General features: G+C 41.4%; 2 protein-coding genes across 2 annotated transcripts in view; one reads left to right on the top strand and one right to left on the bottom strand.

The window, feature by feature from the left end:
- Positions 1-1,463, top strand: part of COPG2 (COPI coat complex subunit gamma 2) — an 89,327-nt gene extending 87,864 nt beyond the window's left edge. The window contains exon 24 of the mRNA XM_073619425.1: positions 443-1,463. Within this exon, the coding sequence (XP_073475526.1) occupies positions 443-573 (131 nt within the window). The 3' untranslated portion in view covers positions 574-1,463. The remainder of the gene's footprint in view (positions 1-442) is intronic.
- A 9,319-nt stretch (positions 1,464-10,782) lies between these two features.
- The window catches only part of MEST (mesoderm specific transcript), a 74,061-nt gene continuing 57,661 nt past the window's right edge, over positions 10,783-27,182 (bottom strand). The window contains exons 7-12 of the mRNA XM_073619426.1: positions 26,448-26,488; positions 22,324-22,394; positions 21,997-22,098; positions 21,312-21,388; positions 17,998-18,061; positions 10,783-13,294 (exon numbers count right to left, since the gene is read on the bottom strand). Coding sequence (XP_073475527.1) covers positions 13,177-13,294; positions 17,998-18,061; positions 21,312-21,388; positions 21,997-22,098; positions 22,324-22,394; positions 26,448-26,488 — 473 coding nt within the window. The 3' untranslated portion in view covers positions 10,783-13,176. The remainder of the gene's footprint in view (positions 13,295-17,997; positions 18,062-21,311; positions 21,389-21,996; positions 22,099-22,323; positions 22,395-26,447; positions 26,489-27,182) is intronic.

Below are 27,182 nucleotides of genomic sequence, written 5' to 3' on the forward strand. Positions count from 1 at the left end.
CCATCATTGCAGCCTTGCCCAGCCTCATTGTCCATCATTGCAGCCTCATTACAGGCTATTTAAATTTGGCGCCGACATACACAAAGCCGAGTGTGCTAGGCTGGGCTCCTCTCGCAGTCCCGCCCCTATGATGGACATAACACAGGTCCAGTGGCAGGACTGGACGTGACTGAGTGGAGCCAAGCCTAGTCGAGTACACTCGGCTATGTGTATATCGGCGGCGGTCCGCTCACAATCAGCAGGGATCGGCATATAACACGCACCCATGATTTTCCTCTGATTTTAAGGAGAAAAAAGTGTGTGTTATACGCTGATAAATATGGTATTCTAATATTTATGAAACAACAAGTTTTGATGAATTCTAAATTATTTATTTTGTAAACTGCTATCTTAAGACCAGTGCTCTTATCATAAATTGTCTTTTTTTTATCTGCCTTTCCAGGGGTGTATAGAGGAGGACATGATGTGTTGGTGAGGGCCAAGCTTGCACTAGCTGATGGTGTCACCATGCAAGTAACTGTGAGAAGCACAGATGAGACGCCAGCTGATGTCATCTTAGCCACTGTAGGCTAAAGTCCTTGGAGATGAAACATTTCTTGACCAAAAACATTTCAGGACTTTTATCCATCTCCAAATGAATCACTTGCCCTTTTTTTTGCTTGCAAATCTCACAAATAGTAAACAACTGGTGGAAAAAAAAAATATGAAACAATAAGACGTGAAATCCTGACATGGTTATTCTATTATTCCAAAATTCTGCTGTCACTTTGTCTATCCCAGTGTATCTACTAAGGTAGGGCCTGGAGAGGTTTACTATTGTTCTTAGGAAAAAGTGCTTGTTTTTGTAGAAAACTGGACTCTTTTCTGCCTCATGTTACCCTCATGAGTAAACTTGTTACATAGCTGTGATTATATACAATGGAGCATAGTAATGACCTCTCAGAAGATCACAGTTGAGTAGTCTTTAGGTAGTAATCACAGCCATTACCTTCAGTCATGTCATTTGCTGTGTAACAATAATGTACTTCTTCCTGGATTAATTCCATCATTTTCCCCTACTTATTATAGAAATGTTGGACTTTCCTGGATAATATTACACCTGCCTTTTTTATATCAATAGAATGGAAAGCATGATTTTGTTAATTTTTTTTTTTTTTTACTAAAAAAAAAAAAAAACTTAATTTAGTGGGCAAAATCAGATTTTTATTACAGCTCCTTTCTGATATGTTCCTATATGTCCTTTATGTTGGCACAGAATTACAGTTTAAGGGTTAATTTATAAAGAACAAATGTGGCAGCTATTTTGCACAACTTTGTCACATTTTCTGCAGCATGTAAAGCATTAAAAATAAAAGTATGCAATGAGATTGGTAAAGAATGAGCAGAAAAATTACCGTTTTCTGTGGAAAATAGCTGAGATAGGAGAGGCTATTATAAGCAGGGAGAGAGCGCTGGAGTGACTGGATGTATAAGGGCACAAATGTAAAGGGCACATGCGTGGTGGTTTGAGTAGTATGCATGTAAATGTTCTGTCTGTTGCAGGGCAGGTAGAATGCAGATGGCAATAAGAATGGTAGGAAGCATGTTAGCCTACATCGCCACAAGTGATTTGTATGATGCTGGGGAGCCTGCGCAGAAAAGCATTCATTTATTAACATTACTGGTTATAATTGGTGTGTATTTTTTTTAATATTTAGTACCTATTAAGGTAAACCTGTCATTTAGCCCATTCAGGACAAAGTAGCGGGTTCTCTTAATGGACACCGTCTCAGCTACTAATATCTCCTTGTGCTACCCTACCACCTTGATAACCAGCTTGAGTCTTTCAAAATATCCGGTACTTCTGAGTATGGGGGGACATGTGACCTTCTCCCCCCACTGCAGTGCACAGCTCCAGAACAGCTAGTTGGCAGGCCTGTGGACTGTCACGTGTGAGGGGCACTTATTGCTGGACACATACCAATACAGAGCTTACATATTGAAAGGGGTCCAGGGAAGGTAAGTTTATAGCTAACCTTCTTTGCAACTAAAAGAGTTATATTTACTGTGTTTGGAAAATATAGGGGTGGTGGGGGTTTAATAAAGTCTTAAAGTGGAGTTCTGCTGAATTTTTTTTTTTCCAGCAACTACAAATACTTGATCAGAAGACAGCGTGGGGAGGGGGGCGGGGATGGGAGTGGGGGGGAGGGGGGAGTGAGGAGATGGCGGAGGAGGGACTGAGGAGGTGGCGGAGGAGGGGGGGTGTTAGGAGGAGGGGCTGGACATTGCGTAGATAGCTGCGGATAATGCGGTGATCTATGCCTGGAAGTGGGAGCAAATACCTGGATTATACAGGTATCTGCTCCCCCCTCAAAGGTTCCAAATGTGACATTGGAGGGGAGAGGAATCCGAAAAGCGGAGGTTCCATTTTTGGGTGGAACTCCGCTTTAAAAATGCTTTTCTGATGGTAGTTCTCTTTAGAACCACCTGTACCTATTTCAGGAAAGCATTTGTACTAGTTTCAGTAATATTGGTGACAAATTCCGGTAGTTCTAACTATAGAATTTTAGCAACCTGTCACTATTACAGTGACAGATTCTTCAACATATACCACCAAGTTGCAGATTGGGAAACTGGCAGTAATTAGGACCAGCTCTAAGTTGGTGTACAGAAGTATGCCAGTACTCACGGTGAGGCATGCCAGTGCTGTTAAGCTGTCATGTAGCTTCCTGTATAGGGCTCTTTCCCTGGCCCCACTCAATAGGGGACTAGTAGTGATGTCATTACCCAAATATGGCAGTGCCCATGTTTGGGAAATTATTTGTGTCACTGGATGGGCAAAACCTGGGGGAATTGAGGAACTAGTTCCTCATCAGGTCTGCAGTACTTTAGACCGGCAGTGCCCGGGACTGGGCAGGTTAAAAAGTCATTATTGGACTGATTGGCATCTATGGATCTGCACAGTGCTGTGCACTATCAATCAACAGCCAGGTGGACCTTATGGGGAACTAGTTACTTAGTTATTAATCCGCCTCCACCCACACCTACTACAAAACTCGCCTGTTAGAGTGAAAGGTGCAGTGGCTGGGGTGGGAGAGAGTGCACTAGTATAAGACACTCTAACCTCAGTGCCAGGCCCCAAGAGATTCATGTACCAGTCTCTGACACATACAAGAATTGGGTAAGAGCACCCACAATTTAGGTGAAACGCCCTGACAGATGGTGTCACCCTTTATGAATTCCCCCCAGTGACTTGTTTATGTTAAACTTTCTCCCCTATAGGACAAGTGGATCTGGGCTCGCAAGGGGTTACGAGAATAAACATTTTGTTTTTTCTTTTTTAATATTGAACTCAGGCGAATTTTTTTTTTTAAGCTTATTAGGTCTCGATTGTTTAAGGAAAGGACTTGATGTTTTCCCCTGTCCCTTCTTGACAGTGCTGATATGGGCAGACTCCTTGATGCTGTAAACAAAGGGATATGCCTTACTGCTGCTTATGAGAGATGTGATGTTTTTATTTTTTTTTTTTGCTAATCTAAGGCATACGATTTAGGACTTTGCTACGATATAAAAAAAACCTTTAACAACTTGTTTAACTTATTTATACATTATAAAAAAAAATAAACTTTAAACCATCCAAATACTATCTTGTCTGAGATCTTTCTTTGTACTTCTTGCCTGAATAACAATTCTGTATTTATTGAGCATTGGGACATAAGTGCATATGGTAAATATTAGGGATGCACCGAATGGGTTTTTTGGTGCTGATACTGAAAATGAAAGATACACTAGGCCGAAAACCAAAAGTGACTGTTTTTAAAAATATTTTTATACAGGAGATGGTCAGAGACTGGGGACATGATACAAGAGATCAATGCAGCCTCACCAGTGTCCCCCATTGCAGCCAGCGTTCCCATATCTCAAAGTATGTCTCATTATTACAGGACTCTGAATATATGCTGGGGGGAGAATAAGGGCGGGTTTCACCGTCTGTCACACATTCTTCCTTCTCCAGCAGTCATCTAATCGCAATTGTTTTCTAGGTGGTGTAGACTCTTCCTCCCTTTGGAATCAGGTCAAAGTTGCAGATGGCGCGATTTATAGAGTACTGCTTCTGTTTAGCAGTACAGCCTTTCTTAGAAAGAAAACTTAGCAGTGGTGGGAGGCACGCCTCTATTAACTGGGGGCTTTCCATCTCCAGCACTCCCTCACACTAAAAGACAATTATTCCGTTCGATCCCAAAAGTAATGACATCCTTTTTTTATTTTTTTAAAACACACAAAAAGTTATCAATTAGGATATTTCTATACACACAATATAGGCATACTTAGAATCCTCCTCTCCCCCTTTCTGCTACTCCTACCGCATGTATTGGACTTTTCCACAGCCTAGCCGCATAGAGGGGTCCATAATCCAAGGAGCACCTTCAGGCAGTTCTAGGCAGATAAATTATGTATCCAATTTCTTGACTACCCATCACATTTTTGGAGGCCCTGGAGAAACAGAATAGTAAAAACACCCCCACAATGACCACATTTTAAAGAGTTAAATGCCAAAAGGTATTTTAAGAGGCGTGGTAAGTCTTTTGAAAACCTAGATTTTATTGCCACAAGTTTTTGGAGAACAAAATGTTATTTTATGTAGTTAGCAATTTAATATTTCTTACACGCAGCTTGGGCATAGTTGGAATTACACCCCAAAACAGTCTGCTACTCCTGAGTATAACAACATCACGTGAGACTTTCACTGTCTGGACTGATTGGTTTTGATACAACTGGTTGATTTGTGTGATACACAATGTACTGAAGTAGTCACCGCTATGCAGGTGGTCAGGAAATATAGCTTAGTATAGCATTACTAGAAACCAAGCCTACTGGTACATGGCTGTCCCCAGGAATGTCATGTTCACTGACCAAGAAAGTACAGGAGGCTGAAGAAAGGAACAAGAGTTCCAGGAGTGCAGTTGTCTGCAGAGGATGGTTGGGTCTGGTGTTTCACAGGAATATAGATTTGCAGATGGGTCAATTTAGGCTACAGGAAGACACATGGTCAGCAAACAGGCAAAGGATCTGTCTGGGCAACAGGCATAAATTTGGTCAATAAACAGGTCAGCTGGACACTAACTGGTGTGGCAGTGATTAGGGACATTTATCTCTGTATGGCTGTGGCAGTAATCAAGGCTGGCAGTACTGACAGTGATATCAAAGCAGCCAGTTATTGTACATTATCACCACCACAGTGGTACAATGTCACTTTAGTGTAAAAAAAAAAAAAAAAAAAAAAATACATATTTTTTTTTTTGTAACCACTTGAGATTCGCGATATAGCCGAATGACGGGACGTCATCCCGTGCATGAGCGGCCTGCGTGCCCTGTGATCAGCGAGTCTGAGCCAATGACAGCTGATCATGTGATGTCAACAGAGCTGGTAATTGGCTATTTTTTCATCACCGGCAGCCGTGAGAGGGACATCAGTCCCGATCACGGAGATCTGCTGCCAGATCACCTGTGCCCCCTGCCAGAGCCACCTAGCAATAGGCAGAAGCGCCGCCCACCAGCACCCCCCCCCCCCCATCAGGGCCACCTTATCTGTGCCCACCAGTGCCACCTCATCAGCGCATATCAATGAAGGAGAAAAATTAGGTAGTGTTGTGTGACCGCACAATTGTTATTCAAAGTGTGTCAGCGCTGAAAATTGGTCTGGGCAGGAGGGGGGGTTTAAGTGCCCAGTAAGCAAGTGGTTAAACATGCTGTCACCAGGGCAGTGAAGTGTTACCATAGTAACACTGCAGTGCTCTAGGGAAGTGTGAGGAGAAAAAAAAAAAAAAAAAAGCAAGAACACCGATAAGCTGTGATTGGCTGCAGCTACCACATGGTACAGGTAGGCAGTGATCAAATGTGACCAATCACAGGGCTCACAGAAGTTCCGAATGGCAGCCATCTTCACTACTGGACATGTGATCGCTATGATTGGTCACAGCTTTTTTTTTTTTTTTTTTTTTTTTTTTTTTTACCTTGGACACAGGTTTTATTTTCAGCCTTTTAAACCTATTGGCTGTGGGAACATATTTGAGCGTGTTTGCATACAGTACCTCTGAAATGTTCCCATTTGTGTTACAATATTCCCTCCCAGTCTGAACACTCCGTTTTATAGCCTAGGTTAATTACATGCACCCTTTGGCACTTACTCTAGCATCGCAGGAACGAAAACAATTTGTTTCAAAAGCAGTGCATGCTCAACATTGCTGGATAGGCAGATAGAGAATGCATTGGAGCCCCTTGTCTGCATGGGCCAGCTGATACATCTTGTAGTGACAGCTGTATGAGGCAGAGAGGAAATAAAGCATGTAGTCTCACACTGGAAAGGGTCTAATACCTGGGGCTACTGGGTAGTAGTGAAGTGGTGATGTTTAAGACATAGGCCACTGGAAAGGTAAATCTTTACAAGGCTGCTTTTTTTATGATTGGAGGGTCACCAAGCAATGTATGAAATGGTGAACAGAACTGCAAATAGATGCCTTCTTTGATTTAATTTTACATAAACAGACGGTGGCCTCTGTGGTGTGTTGATAAGATAAACAAAATTAGGGACTTGTACCATCATCCAGGAATCTATACTTTAAGGATATTGGGAGCCTGATCCCCAATCAGGCTGCCAAGGAAATATGGGCGTTTGGACTATTCCGGTACAGTAAAACGTGTTACAATATAAGTCATATACCAAATAAGAATTAGAAAAATACAAGCTTGATTTATTGATGCAGAAAACAAATCATCAGTTACACGATACAATATGGTAACAACAGTGAAGTCATTGACCCTGAAGGGGGAAGATTATACAGTAAGGCAATTAATCACAGATGTCATGTTCCTCGACTAGTTTCGCAGATACTGGCCGCTTCATCAGGAGGGAATCTGTAGATTATGTTTCTGACTACACAGTCTAACCTAACAAATTATAAAATTATGCATGGTAAGGTTGCTGAAAAGCTTCATGATACAGCATCAAGAGTAAATATAATATTGACAAGGCTAAAAGGGGGAAAAATGAGCATAGCTGCTTACCCATGTCCCAGCAGGCCCCAAACGCAGGGCTCATATCACCAAAGATGATCCCCCGCGGCGACCTGGGGGAGCTACAGGGATAATAAAAATAAATCAAGGTAGTCAATGAATCAATTGGGTATATTGAGATGGCCAACCTGAAAATAGTGAGTAGGTGGGGTGTCTAAGAATTAATAAAGAACTACTGAGAATAAGCAAGAGACAATTGTGAATAAGTGGTAATGTGGTAGACATAGTGAAGAAAAGGAAGAAATGGTGAAGAGGTGAGAAATATACTGATCAAGGAAAGATGAGTAGTGAAGGCTACAACATCATAGAATGTATAGGGTGGAAAAAGGTGGGTGAACAGATGCAGGATGCGGGGACGGCATATGGGGGGGGGGGGGGGGTGGACATGAGGTAGGTAATTGGAAAGGAGGGGGGGGGATGGAATAGGAAAACGATGGGGGAATAAGGACAGAGGGGCCAGGAGAGGGAAGGAAAGGGAAGGGAGAGAGGATGAAGAAAATTTCTTCCTTTTCTTCACTATGTCTACCACATTACCACTTATTCACAATTGTCTCTTGCTTATTCTCAGTAGTTCTTTAATTGTTAGACACCCCACCTACTCACTATTTGTAGGTTGGCCATCTCAATATACCCAATTGATTCACTGACTACCTTGATTTATTTTCATTATCCCTGTAGCTCCCCCAGGTCGCCGCGGGGGATCATCTTTGGTGATATGAGCCCTGCGTTTGGGGCCTGCTGGGACATGGGTAAGCAGCTATGCTCCTTTTTTCCCCCCTTTTAGCCTTGTCAATATTATATTTACTCTTGATGCTGTATCATGAAGCTTTTCAGCAACCTTACCATGCATAATTTTATAATTTTATTATTTGTTAGGTTAGACTGTGTAGTCAGAAACATAATCTACAGATTCCCTCCTGATGAAGCGGCCAGTATCCGCGAAACTAGTCGAGGAACATGACATCTGTGATTAAATCGCCTTACTGTATAATCTTCCCCCTTCAGGGTCAATGACTTCACTGTTGTTACCATATTGTATCGTGTAACTGATGATTTGTTTTCTGCATCAATAAATCAAGCTTGTATTTTTATAATTCTTATTTGGTATATTACTTATATTGTAACACGTTTTACTGTACCGGAATAGTCCAAAACACCCATATTTCCTTGGCAGCCTGATTGGGGATCAGGCTCCCAATATCATTTAATTTTACATGTAGTTGCAGCAAACATATACAGGCATCCTCTTTTCATCTGTTCTTACCAATCCTCAAAGTATTTTGCTGCTGCCACTTGATATCTAAAAAGTAAAGCAACAGCACCCCCTAAAATATTTAAGTTATAAGAGAATTGAAATCCCTTTGGAAACTATCTGGCAATACACTGAAGTACAACCAGCCGCCAAAAGCAATATATGAATGAGGCAGACACACTGATTGGCTTAACCCCCACCTTTCAGATTTTGGGGCCTACTGATAGTTTTGACAATGGAATATTCACTCAATGTGCTCATGCATTTTTTTTTTTTTTTTCCTCTCACGCTTAGTCTGTCTACTTTAAAGGCCAAGTTCACCTTTGGGAACATGTTACACTTGTTTTTAGGGTGGAACATGTAACATTTTCCCAATGATTCAATGCTGTACGGGGAAAGTTCCTTGTACTAGCTGTAACTTTTTTTTTAAATCAGCACAGTCGTGCAGGACTCCGCCCACATCGTTCATACACATAGCTCTGTGTGTGAATGGGCTACAAGCCTTTGGCATCCTTTGCGGCTGTCAGCTTGTAGTTCTCAATGAACTACCATGGCATTCATTCTTCCCGTCAGTGTATCTGCTTGCCCTTATGGGATGTACAGGCACACGGACAGTTCTGCAGGACACCTGCATGGCACCAGTGATCTGCTGATCACTAATGCATTACAGGCCCATACATACACACACACACTTATCTATATCTCACATTTTTTTAGCTGCAAAAAAAATGTGCTTTTTAGAAAATATAACTTGTCTTAACATACAGGAGCTGCAGATTTTGAAAGGTGAGAAATCCAATCATGGTTTGCAAGTTATTTTTTTCTCAGGGCAGGAAAAAAAAAAAAAAAAAAAAAAAAAGGCTTGTACACATTTTCTTTATTAATGGGTTTTTATTCAAATTTGCTTTAAAAAACATAAAGGTCATTACACAAGGTTTGGTTGCATTCCAAATACAAGAACATATTCAGATTTCTTTTTAGCCAGTTAAAAATTTCAGATCTGTAATGAGATGGACATACTTCAATATAAGAGATGTTTGCCTATACTAGGACAAAACAGTTACATTGTAAATATCAGTATTGTAAAAATGTTTTGATTAAAGGGACAGGACAGTACACATCAAATACAAGTTACCTTCTGAAGGCTTGCTGGATAACACAAAAATACATGGCAAGCTTTGATAGTAATCAATTTCACACGCTTATGGTATTCGATGTTACTCTAGAATAAAACTAGATTTTGACAGGTCAGGGCCTCAATGGGGTGGTCAGCATACATAATGACAGGGATATCCATCAGTACAGATGGGCCATAGAAATGAATAGACCAAGAAAGAACACACTTGCGGCGAGTTTTTCCACCGTGCAGTCCTGCCCATCCAGCAAATAATGGATATGAATTCTACTTGCCCTTCTCATTACTATGGCTCATTTCATACTCCTCTAGGTGGTTGATTGTCTCCATGAGTACAGATGAGACCTAGGCAAGAATAGACCAAGAGGCATACATGTGCAGTAGAGCTGGACAAAGCCTAGAGTCTGTGCGGCATGAGGCAGGGGCGCAAATTGATGGAATTCTAATGGGGCTGAAGGTACGTTGCTACCTAGGCTTCATTGAAGTGCAACATTAAAGGACTACTTCACTTAATTTATTATGACCAGGGCTAAACAAAAACTGCATTATGTATTTTTTGCCAGCCAGTAGTCAATGCTCTAGGCACCTTTTTAACACGTGAAGCAGTATTGCCCTCAGATTTTCTGAAAAGTCTGTTTACTCAATGGAGGTTATTTAATAAAAGGCAAATCCACTTTGCACTACAAGTGCACTGCAAGATCTGAGCGGAAGATCTGAAATGAGGGGAAGCTCTGCTGATTTTATCATCCAATCATCTGCAAGCTAAAATGCGTTTTTTTTATTTTCCATGCATGCCCCCTCACATCTACAGCAAGTGCACTTGCAGTGCAAAGTGGATTTGCCATTAGTTTAAAAAAAAAAAAAAAAAAAAAAAACACCCCAATGAGTCACCACACTAGGGACTCCTATCCCTATCAGACAAAACAGATCATAAAAAGCTAGAGATTCTTCTTCTGTACTGCCTCTTTAGCTAGCCCATAGTGATTTGGGAATTGTCTCATGAATTAAAGGTTTCTTTATTAAAAAAAATTGCCCTTTTTTTATTTTTTTTTTGTATAATTAACAAAAGGACTTACAAACCTAAAACAAAGTTTCCCATTAACACTTTACGGCAAAACATGCCTAAATGGTGCGTAACATATGTAGGATGCAAGAGTGTGTGCCAGAGCACAAGCAACAGTTTCTGGTATTCAGCTGCAGCTATTTATGCATGAGAAATACACCTAGGAAAATTTAATATACCGTATATGCTGACAAATTCTGCAGTATTGTTCATATTTATTAAGTTGAACAGCAGAATTTAATGAATATCCCCAAATTTGTTGCAATACATACAGGTAGGTGAGGGGTAAATTAAGCTGGTTTATTCAGTAAAGCAAGCAAGGAGAAAAGCACAGCAATTCATTGCAACTGAACAGAATTCTTTACAGCAAACATTTCAATACACAATGGATTCTGTTTGCTAGGATTAGTGATTTAAATGTGTAAAAGGCAATCAGCGCAAACAATTGGTAAAACTAAATGGAAAATCCAAGCTGAACACTACAGGCTAATCACTTCACCTTCAATGAGTACACAGAATAGAAAAATTACTGCAGCGCAATATAAAACAAAGAAAAGTCCATCCATAAATATAAAGGAACTACAAGTCCCAGAGCGGAAGAGGAGACCCCTCGTGAGAAGATGGAAATTCCAATCCACTGGTAATGCTAGGTGACAAGCCCTCCACCGGCATACAAATGCTCTTACCAGAAACGGTGAACCCCTGAATTAACAGAAGGTCAGACACACTTGTATCCACAATGGGATGATTGTATTCGCTAACACAGCAGTGGAATCGGAACATCCAGGGCAAGTGTAAAAAAAACAAGGAGACACGTTCTAAGTGCTCTCCATTAAGTCATTTAATAGTAAAAGATCCAAGTGGCATAACGTGATGGCGCCAAAATTGCACTTCATATAATGCATACTGGGGGAGGAGCTATCTTGCAGACGTCACCCGCTGCCATCTCTGGATCTTCGGATCCTGTGTTAAAGGGGTTGTAAAGGTAAAAATTTTTTCACCTTAATGCATTCTATGCATTAAGGTGAAAAAACTTTTGACAGTACTGCCGCCCCCAGCCCCCCCCATTTTACTTACCTGACGCCTCGAATCTTCGCTGCTCGTCCTCGTCATCTTCATTGCAGCTCAGCCTGGTCGCTGATTGGCTGCAGTGGATGGATTGAAAGCAGCGCAGCCATTGGCTCGCGCTGCTGTCAATCACATCCGATATCGCGGCGCGCCAGGGGGCGGGGCCGAGTGATACAGCGAGCGGCTATAGCCGCCGGCTGTATCACGGGAGCGCGCCCGCAAGCACTCACCACCATGCGAGGGAGCTCGCATTAAGGTGGTAAATGCTTGCGGGGAGGAGCTGAAACAGCCGCCGAGGGACCCCAGAAGAGCAGGTTCGGGGCCACTCTGTGCAGAACGAGCTGCACAGTGAAGGTAAGTATAACATGTTTGTTATTTAAAAAAAAAAAATACCTTTACAACCCCTTTAATCTGTACACCAGCGTTTCCAGTGGATTGGAATTTCCATCTTCTCACGAGGGGTCTCATCTTTCGCACTGGGACTTGTAGGATTAGTGATTTGCCCAGTAGTATTTATCAGATTACTTAATATACAGCAAATCCAATAAAGAAAAAAAAATTCCAAAACTAGTTTAGTTAATTTTAAAAGTACATTTTTACACTTAGAAAAGCTTAATATTTTCTAAAGCCCTTAAGAATAATGCAATCAGCATTATACTGTTATCACTCAATGTATGTGAACACTAATCCCTGAAATACCAAGAGGCTGCAAATCTGCTTCACGTTGATCTTCAAAGCCAGACTAATTCTCTCACTATGCACATGACAAACAATGCATTTCAAAAACAATAGTTAAACATAATCAGTCCCCCCCCCAATGCTGTGGCAAACACCACAAAATGAAAGGCACTACTAATCTTTTATTTTAAAACCAGCCATTGATAGAGAGATTTCACCCAATTCCCCCATCAACATGTTCAACAACAGTCAGTTGGGGCAGAGGGAACACACTGATTACTGCTAGTGGCTATAAAAGCCACTAGCAATAAGTTGCATGTAAAATCCAACAGGCTTCTTGTACAACTTGGGTACAACCAGCCTGCCCATACATAGTTCAAATCTTGGCCAATCCAGCTGAGGTTCGAACAGTCTATGGCTGGCCAAACTCTCCAAAAGTTCTTATGTAGTGGACTTCAAAGTTCTATGTCAACAATATGTTCTGTGACTGAGCCTGCAGATAGAACAAAGTGGATGTTTGATTGTCACCGTTTCAAGAAGTGCCCCTATAGCCTGCAATATTCCACGTTAGAGGGGATTACCAAAAAGTCCCATTTATTTTTTGCTTGCGATAATGCATTGTCTCACAAGGTCGTTATCTGCTAGCACCACCTAACCATGTATACATCATTACATTTCAGCAGACATACTCTGTAAATAGAGAGGGTAGTATTCCCTTAAAACTGATCAGTCAGCTTTATGTCACGCTTTCAAATGGAAAGCAATGTAAAATGGCTCAGTATGCGCTTAGACAAAGTGACTGAATTGCCATCCCTGAGATATTTAGCCACTTGTATGTGATTGCAGTGGCAGCTGAGGAGTAATGTCATGAAAATGATTATTGCATTTAGTCACACCACAAGCTTGTCATCTGAAACTGAAGAGCCCTCAGAATGAATGGATAAAACTTAGATAGGCATTTAAGAAGCCAGTAGGATCCTCCAGTTGGGGGTAGTGACTAATATGGTCGTCCAGAATAGTGAAGGTTGACTTTGGTATCAGTTTTCTGTGGATAAAATAACAGCCTGAAATGAAAAGCTTTTACAAGCATACAGATTTCAACCATATACTGACAATATTCTGTAGGCAGAATGGAAAATCACTTCAAATATGTTTAATGGTTCAAAAAATATTGGGAATGATTTGCTAAATGATTGAAAGCTGTTCACGTACCAAAGCGAATGACAGTAAACAAGGTAAACCTGTGTGTGAATAACCAATCATGTGCAAAAGGAAAAAAAAAAAGTTATTATTTGCCCTGTTCAGTAACCTTTCACTTTACTTGGTGAACGCTTCATCTCTTTAGTAAATCAATGACAGTGTTTGTATTTACTGTTGACTGGAAGCGATTGGCGCCACAGTTCATACAGTGAAAGCCTTGATCTACACCAGTGGCCAAAATTGTGAACACTTCTGAAAAATCGTAGGGATTGGTCCAATTTGGAATGATTGATTTCCTGATACTTATAAGGTTATATTACAATTTTATTCTAAAATGTAATGCTCAATACAATCTTATACTAATTAGGGTTATATCTATGAAAACTAATTATACATGCTCTTATGTACAAAAAATATCAATGTCTGGCTTTCCACATTTCTGGCATAGAATGCACCACTGTACATTTTTAATTTCTTCTAGTGTAACAATATATCAGCACTTTATTACAGGTTCTAGAAATTCTTGTTTGCTTCTTGATCCATCTTTTCCAACACCATATTCTAAGCTTGCAAATACATGACTTGAATTTGAGCAGATTCCTGCTGAATCGTTCAGAGCTGATGGTGGCCCCATTACCACCACACCCCTAGTTTAACTGAGCTGGTTTGAAAGTTTTTAGTCAAAACAGTGACTGCATCCTATAAGATGTATAAGGCTTCTCCATCAACTCCATTTAGGCATAAGGTTTTCACTGGGGATTAGGCCTGGGGTTGTTGCTTGGCCAATCTATAACATTATGATGAGATATAAACCAATCTTTTACAGCTTTGATATTACAGCAAGGCGCATGATTTTGCTAGAAAATACATTCCTGTAAAGGGCATAACTCAGCTGCAGTGAAGGGAATAATTGCAGAAGGAAGATGTTTTAAATGTAATGGTCTGTATTTATCTCCCCCCCCCCCCCCCCCATTTTTTTTTATGTGGAATATGGCTAATAGCATAACTAGATATGCACCTCAGATCATATCTCATGCGATGCTTCATGGTTGCCGGTCACTGACCCTTCACACCATCAATTCCAAAAATGTATATTTTGGTCTTATTATGCCAGCCTTCAACTGTCCAGCAAAGATGTTATTTGACTCACAAAACATGTCTCACCCTCTGAGTAACATTCAATTATAGTTTCTTCAGTGGTATATTTTGCTTTAAATTCAGTGTGAAAGAGCCACATTTGAGTTGTTCTTTTACTTGTCAACACACCACTAGTTTGGGGAGGGTCAACCCTTCTGGACCGCCCACTGTGTACACATATAAAAAAAATCTCATAATTAATTAAATTTATATATTTATATATATATATATATATATATATATATATATATATATATATATATATATATATATATATATATATATATATATATATATATATATATATATATATATATATATATATATATATATACATACATACATACATACATACACACATACACTTTAAAAAGATACCGGGATTATGGCAGCTAACTTCAAAACAACAGGCGGAGCGCTTTCACATAAAAAGTGGTCTCAGCGGCGGATTCACCACAAGATCACTGACGGGCGGCAGGAGGGGTGCTCCTCCAGGTGGTCTCCGCCGCTTACCGAAAACGATGGAGATGATCCGGTCCTGTTGCCTTGATGGGCAGGAAGTTAAGTTGAGGGCATGATGGCCCCAACTGGACTATGCCCTTGGGGAGGACCAGAGCGAAATCAAAACATCACTTCCGAACAGCCTTTATTAAAAAAAAAAAAAAAAAAAGAAGACTTTGCTTTTAAGTGTAAATGTGAGATCTGAAGTCTTTTTGACCCCAAATCTCACATTAAAAAAGGAGGTCCTGTCATGCTTTTTTTTTCTATTACAAGGGATGTTTACATTCCTTGTAATAGAAATAAAAGTGATCAAAAAAGAAAAAAAAAAAAAAAAAGTTTTTTTTTTTTTAATAAAACAAAAAAGGGACAGTGTAAAAATAAAAAGTTAAATAAAATTTAAAGAGTCCTGTCCCTTTAGCCTGAGCGCAGAAGCGCTATGGAGATTTTTTTAAGTGCCAAAGCTATTCCAGGAGTGGGCGCAATTTTGAAGCATGACATGTTATGTTGGGTATCAATTTACTCGGTGTAACATTATCTTTCACAATACAAATACACAAACTCCAAACAAATTGCGTTTGTAAGACGGCTGTGCAAATACAGTGTGACAAAGTATTGCTACGATCTCCATTTTACATGAATAAAAACACACACAGCCATTAATGTCTAAACCGCTGGCAACAAAGAGTGAGTACACCCCTAAGTGAAAATTTCCAAATTGGGCCCAATTAGCCACCCCCCCCTCCCGGGTGTCATGTGACTCGTTAGTGTTACAAGGTCTCAGGTGTGAATGGGGAGCAGGTGTGTTAAATTTGGTGTTATTATCGCTCTCACTCTCATATACTGGTCACTGGAAGTTCAACAAGGCACCTCATGGAAAAGAATTATCTGAGGATCTAAAAAAAAGAATTGTTGCTCTTCATAAAGATGGCCTAGGCTATAAGAAGATTGCCAAGACCCTGAAACTGAGCTGCAGCACGGTGGCCAAGACCATAGGGGTTTAACTGGACAGGTTCCACTCAGAACACGCCTTGCGATGGTTGACCAACGAAGCTGAGTGCACGTGCTCAGCATCATATCCAGAGGTTGTCTTTGGGAAATAGATGTATGAGTGCTGCCAGCATTGCTGGAGAGGTTGAAGAGGTGTGGGGTCAGCCTGTCGGGTGCTCAGACCATACGCCGCATCAAATTGGTCTGCATGGTTGTCGTCCCAGAAGGAAGCCTCTTTCAAAGATGATGCACAAGAAAGCCCGCAAACAGTTTGCTAAAGACAAGCAGACTAAGGACATGGATTACTGGAACCATGTCCTGTGGTCGGATGAGACCAAGATGAACTTATTTGGTTCAGAAGGTGTCTAGCGTGTGTGGCGGCAACCAGGTGAGGAGTATAAAGATAAGTGTGTCTTTCCTACGGTCAAGCATTGTGGTGGGAGTGTCATGGTTTAGGGCTGCATGAGTGCTGCTGGCACTGGGGAGCTACAGTTCATTGAGGGAACCATAAATGCCATGTACTGTGACATACTGAAGCAGAACAGGATCCCCTCCCTTCAGAGACTGGGCCACAGGGCAGTATTCCAACATGATAACGACCCCAAACACACCTCCAAGACGACCACTGCCTTGCTAAAGAAGCTGAGGGTAAAAGTGATGGACTGGCCAAGCGTGTATCCAGACTCAAACCCTATTGAGCATCTGTGGAGCATCTTCAATCAGAAGGTGGAGGAGCGCAAGGTCTCCAACATCCACCAGCTCCGTGATGTCGTCATGGAGGAGTGGAAGAGAACTGTGAAGCTCTGGAGAACTGTGAAGCTCTGGAGAACTGTGAAGCTCTGGAGAACTGTGAAGCTCTGGAGAACTGTGAAGCTCTGGAGAACTGTGAAGCTCTGGAGAACTGTGAAGCTCTGGCGGCACAGTGGTGTAGTGGTAGCACTCTCGCCTAGCAGTAAGAAGGGTCACTGGTTCCAATCCCAACCACGACACTACCTGCTTGGAGTTTGCATGTTCTCCCTGTGCCTGCGTGGGTTTCCTCCGGGTACTCCGGTTTCCTCCCACACTCCAAAGACATGCTGGTAGGTTAATTAGATCCTGTCTAAATTGTTCCTAGTATGTATGAATGTGAGTTAGGGACCTTAGATTGTAAGCCCCTTGAGGGTAGGGACTGATGTGAATGTACAATGTATATGTAAAGCGCTGCGTAAATTGACGGCGCTATATAAGTACCTGAAATAAATAAATAAAAAATAAATAAACTGTGAAGCTCTGGAGAACTGTGAAGCTCTGGAGAACTCTATGCCTAAGAGGGTTAAGGCAGTGCTGGAAAATAATGGTGGTCACACAAAATATTGACACTTTGGGCCCAATTAGGACATTTTCACTTAGCGGTGTACTCACTTTTGTTGCCAGCGGTTTAGACATTAATGGCTGGCGACCAGTAACAGACCCGGCAACCCGATTGGCTGAGAGCTGAGTGACAAGGAACGTACAGCGTTGAGCCCGCTTCTCACATTTTTTGGACGCCTATTAAAGCCTACGGCTCTAATCAGGTGCTTCCAAAACAAAACAACAAAAAAACAAAAAAACAAAAAAAACGAAAAAAAAAACCCGAAAAACACCCCCACCGCTGTAATTCAGGTGCCCGGTGACCGAAAAGGGGCCGGACACCTGAATAGGGGGTGTCAGCACTGACCATCGATAAATTCATGCAATGCATGAATCTATCCATCTATGGTGATTAATGTGTTAATTTTTGTCAAAGGATTGTATACAATTTAGATAAAAAAAAAAAAAAAAAACACAAACTTACTTCTAAAAACTTTAAAACAATGCTAAAAATTACTAAACCCAATAACTTCCCCTTTATTAGCCTAGATACTTGCTACTTCATCCCCAATTACTATAAAATGCTTAACTTACTTGTATTGCTCCATGAACTCAGGATGGGGATTAACTGGGTCCAGTGGTCCATATATAATGTGCACTAGAATTACAAAGTGAGAATTAGAATCTACAATTTACATTTAGACCCCTTTCACACTGGGGCTCTTTACAGGCGTTTTAGTGCTAAAAAATAGCACCTCTCAACCACCCCAGTGAGAGAGCCAGAGTGCTTTCACACTGGGGCGGTGCGCTTGCAGGACAGGAAAAAAGTCCTGCAAGCAGCGTCTTTGGGGCGGTGCGGGAGTGGTTTATACCTGCTCATTGAAATGAATAGGCAGCGCTGCCAAAGCAACTTGGGTGCCATTAACCCTTTCTTCAGCTGTTAGCTGGGGTTAAAAGCGGCCCCGCCAGTGGGCGAAAAGCGCCACTATAAACAGAGGTAAAACTGCGTTTTGCGACCAACACTCGCAACGCACCAATGTGAAAGGGGTCTCACTTCTCATTTCAAGTGTAATGTTTGAATGGTCAGACAGTGACCACATTTGTCAGTAAACTCTGTTGACAACTTCCATTTTTCTAACCTTCTATTGTTGGTGGAAAGCCTGCTTTAAAAGCGATATTAAACCCAAAACCAAATACATAATATATTGCAGCTTAGAAGTCATTAGATGTGATGGCTGCATCCGTTCTCTTTTAGGCTTTTTTTCCCTCTCTGGTTTTCAACACTTCCTGTATTGGTGCCACCACTCTAGATGAAAGAGCATAGGGGACACATTTGGACAGCAGCATTGTTAGTTTGGGGGAAGGGGAGTGCTAGACATACTAGCAGATTTTTTATTTTATTTCAGAAACTTATATAGCGCCATCAATTTACATACACATTGTACATTCACATCAGTCCCTACCCTCAAGGAGCTTACAAGCTAAGGTCCCTAACTCACATTCCTACATACTAGGGACAGTTTAGACAGGATCCAATTAACCTACCAGCATGTCTTTGGAGTGTGGGAGGAAACCGGAGTACCCAGAGGAAACCCACGCAGGCACAGGGACAACATGCAAACTCCAGGCAGGTAGTGTTGTGGTAGGCGAAAGTGCTATCCACTACACCACTGTGCTGCCCAGATTTAAATACACTAACCGACTGAAGCCAAACTCCAATATTTCATAAGCAATTACAGCAACCCCCCCCCCCCACACACACACACTTTTGAGATAAAGGTGTTGCGGAAATAAAAGCTGATCATTGTAGTCACTCCCGTTAGTGTTACATGATTTGTTTCATCCCTGTAACTGAAATATCTGCAAAAAAGCTTTTTTTTTTCCCCCTTTTCTTCTTCTTCAAAAACAAAACAAAAACACCCACACAAACTTACTGGCTAGACCCATGAGATGAAAAAAGAATAAAGCCCAAGAAAAAAAAAAGAAAAACAAATGCAGCCATCACATCAAAGTCTTGGTAAGCGGCTATATAATAAAAAATTCTCTTATGGTCTTTAATACGGCTTTAATCACCTCAATACAGGGCACATTCACCCCCTTCCTACCCAGGCCATTTTTCAGCTTTCAGCGCTGTCACACTTTGAATGACAATTGCGCGGTCATGCTACACTGTAACCATTTGGAATCATCACCATTTTCTTCACACAAAGATTTCTTTTGGTGGTATTAAACTGCACTTTTTTTAAGTAAAAATAAAAAACAAACTTTTTTTTTGTTTTCAAAAAGTTGATGTCAGTAAATTTTGTAAATGAGCAAATTTTTCTACTTCACTGATGGGCACTGATGAGGCAGCACTGATATGCGGCACTTTTGGGTAATTCTTATTCTGAGCAGGTATAGGTTCATTAACCTTTTTGTGGTCAGGCCCTGCATTCCACTTTTTAAACTCAGCTGGCCGGACCATTTTTTGCAATTTTTCCCTTTTCAGCTTTCAGAGTTTGAAAAAAAAAAAACACACACCTCAATCCTCAAGGTGAGAGAGGAGTAGAAGGGTAATTAAGATGACAGAAAAGACAGGTGAAGCAGCAACGAGGGGAGGGGGAAGGTGACATGTTAGATAAATCACTCTTCATCAACATCTGTTGTACAATTCTGCTAGTTTATAGTCACTGAAGTGACCATGAGCTTATAGCAGAGGAGGAATGTAGGTCCGTACAGCGTACGGACCTGGCCAGCTGGAAGCAGTGCTGTAGGTCCGTACGCCATATGGACCTGGCAGTGAAAGGGTTAAAGTGGAACTAAACCCATTGGTTTAACAGCTTTCCAAAACTGTTACATTCAAGGCACGCAGTGTATGATGTCACACTTGCTTGTTGCTTTTAACCGAACAATCCACCCAATGTTTGGGGTCATAACTGATCACATGTGCAGCAACATGGCAACTGCAGAACAAACAAACAGAGGCCAAGATAGCAGCTTTCTTGGCTGTACAGGATAGGAGCAGGGCAGACTGACAACTCATGGGGCCTCGGGCAATAAGAGATCATGGGGGAGATCATGTGACACACATTACATAACTTCGTCCCTACAACCTTTAGCTGCAGGGGCAGCAGCTGAGGATGTACACTTGCTGTGGCATGAATTTTACCCCCTGCTGCTTTTAGTAGATGATCACTACCTATTCAAGTGAAGGGCCACTCTGCAAAACACACAATGCACGCAGCTGCAGCATGCTAGTCTGGGATCCTCACGTGACATAAAATATTGCAATGACCGCCATTTTATTCTCCAGAGTATATATACACTACAGGTGTCAGAAATTGGCTTGGTCCAGAAGAGGTTCAAGTGGTTATAAACCCTTGCCTATACCCAGTGAAGTGACTGGCCTCAGATGATGCACAGATTAAACAAATCCTCCTACATAAGTTGTACCCATTTACAGCAATTTATCGTGTACATCTATGTAAAACTCAGATGAAAAGGAGTTTTCAGACTCACAAAAAGCAGGGGGCGGGGAGCTACAGTTACACACTGTATAAGAGCTCTGAGAGCTGAATGGAGGGAAGGGACAGCCCCCTTCACATAGCTCACAACAGACCTGAGGCTGTCAATCACAGGCTGGGTCTTGGTGTCAGGAAAACTTGTCAGAAGTGACTCATGCAGAGGAAGGAGAATGCATAGAGAAATGATACATGTTGCTTTGGAGAGAGGCAAGTAAACACTTTAGAAAATGTGATTTGTTCAGATTTCATGTCTGAGGTTTACAACCACTTTAAGTAAAGTTTTGAGCTTAGTGTCAACTCTAGTAATCTGGTTCAAAATTACTAATACTGTAAAACTGCTGTAACATAATACATGATCTCAGTATAGAAGTGTTTTTTTTTGCTACACAGGGAAACAATACTTACAGGGGACTGATGAGTTGGTCAGGGCTTCCACCCAACGTTCCCTGTGCTTTCTACGCTGGTTTATATACTGCAAAATACTAATTGCCAGAAAATAGTTAGGAAAAGATGTCACACCAACTGGGAATATAGGTGTAAAAAGCCTTTACTCAAACTATACATATTAACATACAAAACAAATATGCAGATACTCTGGGTTGAAGTGCAGATATCCATCAGTTACAGGAGGTTTTTAATTACTACTAAAGCCGACCATAGATGGATTGAATCTTGACTGGTTCAGCAGGGACTGGCTGAGATTCGATCCATCTATGGGCAGGCTGGTTGTACCCAAAAGTCGATCAATCCAACCAGCCTGTTGGATTTTTTTTTTTTTTTACATGCAATTACTGCTGGTGGCTATCGTGTTCTGCAGGTCAGGAAGGCTCCCGCCGGCAGAACAGAGAAGCGCTGCAAGAAAGATGCAACAGTCAGTGTTGATGGGGAAAGCGAGCGATTCTTTCTGGAAGGAAAGAAAATCGCATAAGCTATGGGCTGCTTTAGTCACCTGAATTATCGGTGAGTGATATTACAGATGAATGGAGTAGGAAGTAGACTAGAGTGCTGCTCAGTCTATTTTAAAGGGGATTTGTAGTAAACCATACACAAAACAAAAACCACCCTAAGCCATTTTTCTACAGAAGTATACCTGTCTACAACCAAATTGCCATCATTGATCCTCAGTGCTGTCCACATGTCCCAGTATTCAGCCTCTGAGGGTTGTGTGTATGGACCAAACACCTCACCAATCCTAGATTAGAGCAAAATGAAAGGTGTAACATACAAAAAGTAACTACATAAGATGTAGCATATTGCACACATGTTTGACGAGTCCTATAGTTTTACATACAATTATCAATTTTAGGTCCAAAATTAATAATCACTTTATTGGATAGCAAGAGCATATCTATTGGATGATGCATTCACTACTTAAAACTGAATAACCCACATAAATCTCATATTTACACCTGCTCACCCTTTGCTGAAGAAAAGGAAGTTCATCAGCCTAGTAAGTATTGGCGAAAAAATACCACCATCTTTCAGCAGCTGGAAGGAGGTTAAAAAAAACAGACTTGGTTATGCAACATAGGTTTTCTACCATTGACTTGGGGGGGAAAAAAGCATATCATCACTGATGCAAACATAGTTAGCTCTGCTGGTAAATTCTACATTTTATATCACTGAGGGCCCATTCAGTTTTTTTATTTTGTGTGGCAACCCAATGCACTATTACAGTACAGTGTAGCACACCACACTGCAGCAGGCAACAAATAAGCACACAATATCAGATAACAAAATGCCTTAGTTAAGCCATAGAAAAATAGGATTTTTGTACTTATTGTAAAATTCGTTATTGGAGTTCATCAAATGACACAGGATACAAATACAATTGGGTTATACTGCTGTCTAAAGGAGGAGGAATTGGGAACTAGCGAGTAATATCAGACAAAGCAATAAAACCCGTGTTCCTGGATGAGCTCCAAGAAACTGATTTTCAGTACAAAAATCCTATTTTCTCTTTTATTCATTGAGGGACACAAGATTCAGAGTCATTGGGACGTCCAAAAGCAGTCTGAGGGATGGCAACAAAACTGGCAGCTGCCTGCAGCTCAAAGAGCTGTCTGAAGGACCTTATGCCTGAAACCGGCATTAGATGAGGTGTGAATAACTGCCTGGTATAGGACCATGTGAACAGAGGACCAGGTGGCACCCTTGAAAATTTTGGACAACTATTTGATGCAAAAAATACCAAGTGGCACTCACTGATCTAGTAAAAATGCCTTCTGATAGGATATAACCCGATCCATACGACCATAAGCTTGAACAAGGATTGGTCTGCACTACCAAGAAAAGGTGGGCTGCACAGTGGTGTAGTGGATAGCACTTTCGCCTAGCAGTAAGAAGGGTCAATGGTTCGAATCCCAACCACGACACTACCTGCCTGGAGTTTGCATGTTCTCCCTGTCCCTGCGTGGGTTTCCTCCGGGTACGCCGGTTTCCTCCCACACTCCAAAGACATGCTGGTAGGTTAATTGGATCCTGTCTAAATTGTCCCTAGTATGTATGAATGCGAGTTAGGGACCTTAGATTTAAAATAGATTGTAAGCTCCTTGAGGGTAGGGACTGATGTGAATGACAATGTATATGTAAAGCGCTGCGTAAATTGACGGCGCTATATAAGTACCTGAAATAAAAGTGTAATGAGAAGCAGGCTCCCCTTTACAGCGACAATCAGTAATGCAAAAAAAAAAGTCAAAGTCAGTCCTTCTGATGGAAGCAGTGGCTGCAAAGGACATCCAGTGAAGGGAAACGTCCTTTACAGGAGAAGGTCACAAGAGCAGACAACTTGCAGAGGTGATGAAAAAAACAAGAGAAACAACTTTGTGAGAGTGGAAAGAATATCCCCAATAGGGTCAAAGAGCAGTTTGTCATGTGCCAAACAGTGTAATTTTCGTAGATAAAATTACCACCATTTTAGTCTACTAAAATATGACAAACAATTCAAATGACTAATATACGACTAAAACTAAAATGGCATTTTAAATCATAAGATGACTAAAACGGAATTGAAATTTGATGTAAAAATTAACACTGGTTAAATACGATCAATGGCCAAATCTGTGTCTGTAGTGCATGTTCAAACCTTAATACTATAAACAATGTAATTATATACTCCTGGAGTAAAAATCTAATGAGTTAGGAAATTCTAGAAAAATGCATTACAATTTCACTAAACCCATTCGCTTTTAGTTGACTAAAACGTACTGGAGATTTTAGTTTTTAGAAAATACGACTAACAGTTCAGATGACTAAAATACGACTAAAACTAAAATAGCATTTAGGTAAAGATTATGACGAAAACTAAATTTGATATTTAATATCAAAATTAACACTGGTGCCAAAAGAGCCAAATTCAAATCCAACAGAGTTACAGATGGTTGCAAGAGGAAGTTACATGAGACACCCTGTTCAAAAGATTTAACTAAAGAATGGGAAGCTAGTGTTTTTTAGTAAAAGGCTGCAAATGCTGACATTTGCCCCTTGATGATACATAGGGTAAAATGCTGATCCTGGCTGCATTGCAAAAAAAGATCTGTATTGATGCCATGGAGTATTTCCATGGATGAAAACTTCTGTTCTTGTATGTGCAATGGTAGACCTTACAAAAGGAAAAATATTCAGGAGGCCATTCTTTCAAGAACCGGCCTTCAACATCCATGAAGATAAAGCCATTGACTGTAAAGCAGGTGGTAAACTGGTCCTTGGGACTGAAGATCCATTCTCACTGAAGAGCATACGGAGTGTCTGCCCCGAGGCTGATCAGATCAGTGTACCGCACATGCCTGGACCAGTCTGAAGCTCTGAGTGAGTTACTGGAATGCCTTCCATCTCTTTCCACCAGAGGATGATTCAGTGATTAAAAAGAAGTCACGTTTGTTGTTGGAGGATCTGGGGGGGGGGGGGGGGGGGGGGTCGGGGGCAGGAGGTTCACATCTGGTGTGCCCCTCCTGAGTCCTAGGATCTGAAAACACCTTTGGGTGTAGGGACCATTCCCCTGGGTCCAGGCTCTGCTGATTGAGGTAGTCAGTTTGGGATATGTCCACAACTGAAATGTGAAGTTCTGCCCAGGCCTGAATCTTTTCCGCTTCTCTTGCCTTGGAAAGCCTTATAGTTCCTAGTCGATGGCTGAATTACCTGAAAGTAACCGTTCAGGCATTGTCTCACCAAATCCCAATCGGAAGACTGTCCAGTCAGGATTTACAGTATATCCCTCTGACACAGCTTGGATTTGAATTGCCCGGCAGCCGCTGTCAAAGTCCCGCCTCCTGGGTCAGCTCCTATGATAGACAGTACACTGGTCCAATACCGGGAAATTGAAGTAGGGGTTGGGCAGGGCAAACAGTGGGGAGTAACTCTTAAGGCCTGGCTAGTAGTTCTGGACTTTAAATGTTGAGCCCTGTCCAAGTTATCCTAGACTGGTAGTAGCATCAGCTGTAGCTGCAGGCTACTCCTCCATCTTAAGGTTATCACAAATCATATCTGCCTACGACTCCCCAGGGACAATTATCCTACAAGAATCTGTTATACAGATAGAGTTTCCACAGCCAAGGGCCAGGAAGTCACTAGGGCTGCAGCCAGGTCCGATAATAATTCGCAGGAGAAGGTGACATTTATCACCTCTGACCAAATTTAGCAATCAATGCTGCAAATTGGCCCATGAAATAATGCATAATTGCAGGGAAATCATCTTTCAGAGGAACCGAGGAGGGGGCGACACATGAGAGGTAGGGAAACGCTCAGGAATGTAGGGTCTCAAGCAGGGGACAATGTTCCAGGCAGTTTGTGTCAGATCCTTGAGAGGAAATACTACAGTATGCCCCGCAAATGTTAATGGAACATGAGCAGGAGCAGCGGCGGGAAGGTGCTACTACCTAAAGCTGAATGGTAGGAACAGGAGCCTGGAGTTTTACACTCCATTGAATGACACAGTAGTTAGTTCCACAGCATTAGTAACAATGGAGCCTAACCGCTCTAATAAACCAAGTAGCCCCCTGTGCTCAGCCCAGGTGGCCTACTTACATGATCTGTCTTCAGACACTGGGTTAGGGCAGAGGACGTTGCAACAGCTCTGGACATGGAAATCGATTTGCGGCTAATTAACCTAGTACAAGGAGGTCTGGAAAATGCTACAATGAAAGTCCAATCCAGCATGGTTTGGGTATGGCCTCCAACGCTATTGCTGAAATTATGCCAATCAGGATAGCTGCGGAAAAGGCTGTCCCAAGCAGCATGTAGGTGGACGTCTTGATTGAAGAAATAAAGAATTGATAAAAATAGAAAATAAAAATGGCTAGAAGGAAAAACCGCTCAGTAAAGACATCCATTTTAATAGGACACGTGCAAAAAAAAGCTGAGGCATGCTAAGAGTGGGAGGGATTATACCAGGTTGGTCACTTTTTTCCAGTATCCAAATTGTCTGAATCCTGTGTTCCTTAATGAAGGAAGAACAAATACAGTACTGGTAATTTATATATCTTGATAAAAAAAAAAAAAAAAAAAACACACACACACACACACACACACACACACACAACTAACCTTTTGTATTAGTCTGGGGTGGTGAGTCTCTGGAAAAATACCTGTAATTATAAAAAAAAAAAAAAAAAAAAACACTGGATTTCCAACCAAATGGCTACCTCAATATACAAATTTATCAACAAGTCTATATGTACTGTAACAGGTGCTCACGACATGACAACTGGGTTGTCTATAAAAAAGGTAAGATCTCAAAATACTTTCCCAGGAGAAAACAGTCAGGGTAATGCAAATCCTGTACTGTTCCCCAGCATCACAGTACAATACGAGAGTCGCTACCCTATCACAACTATCCGGAGCTAATCTATAGCGAAGAGCAGGAGCCCTGCTGCCCCCTTGCAGATTAGGCAGTATTATGGGCAGCAAAGCTTATGCCCTGTTAAAAAAAAAAACAACAAGTTTTTCTTTGGAATCCTTTTAGACATGCAAGCTTCCTTCTGTGCTGGGCTCTGTATGTAAAAAACAAAAACCCAAAAAAAAAAAAAAACCAACAAGTGCTGGAAATGCTGCTGGTCAGTAACTGGTTTCTGCATTTAGCTCCCAGGACATCCTCCCACTGTCAACAGGGAGTGCGTCCATGCAGGAAAGCCAGGTATGGAAGTATTCATTCTATACTTGCTTTGCTCAGAACAAAATTAGAAAGTAAAAATAACCTTGAGAAGCCTGTAATAATTCAGTTTTCTGCTGCAAGGGTATTAAATAAAATTACAATCGGTTGACAGAGTCCTTTTAGGGTCT

This window comes from Aquarana catesbeiana, linkage group LG03, assembly GCF_042186555.1.
Source record: "Aquarana catesbeiana isolate 2022-GZ linkage group LG03, ASM4218655v1, whole genome shotgun sequence".
Classification (NCBI taxonomy): Eukaryota; Metazoa; Chordata; class Amphibia; order Anura; family Ranidae; genus Aquarana; species Aquarana catesbeiana.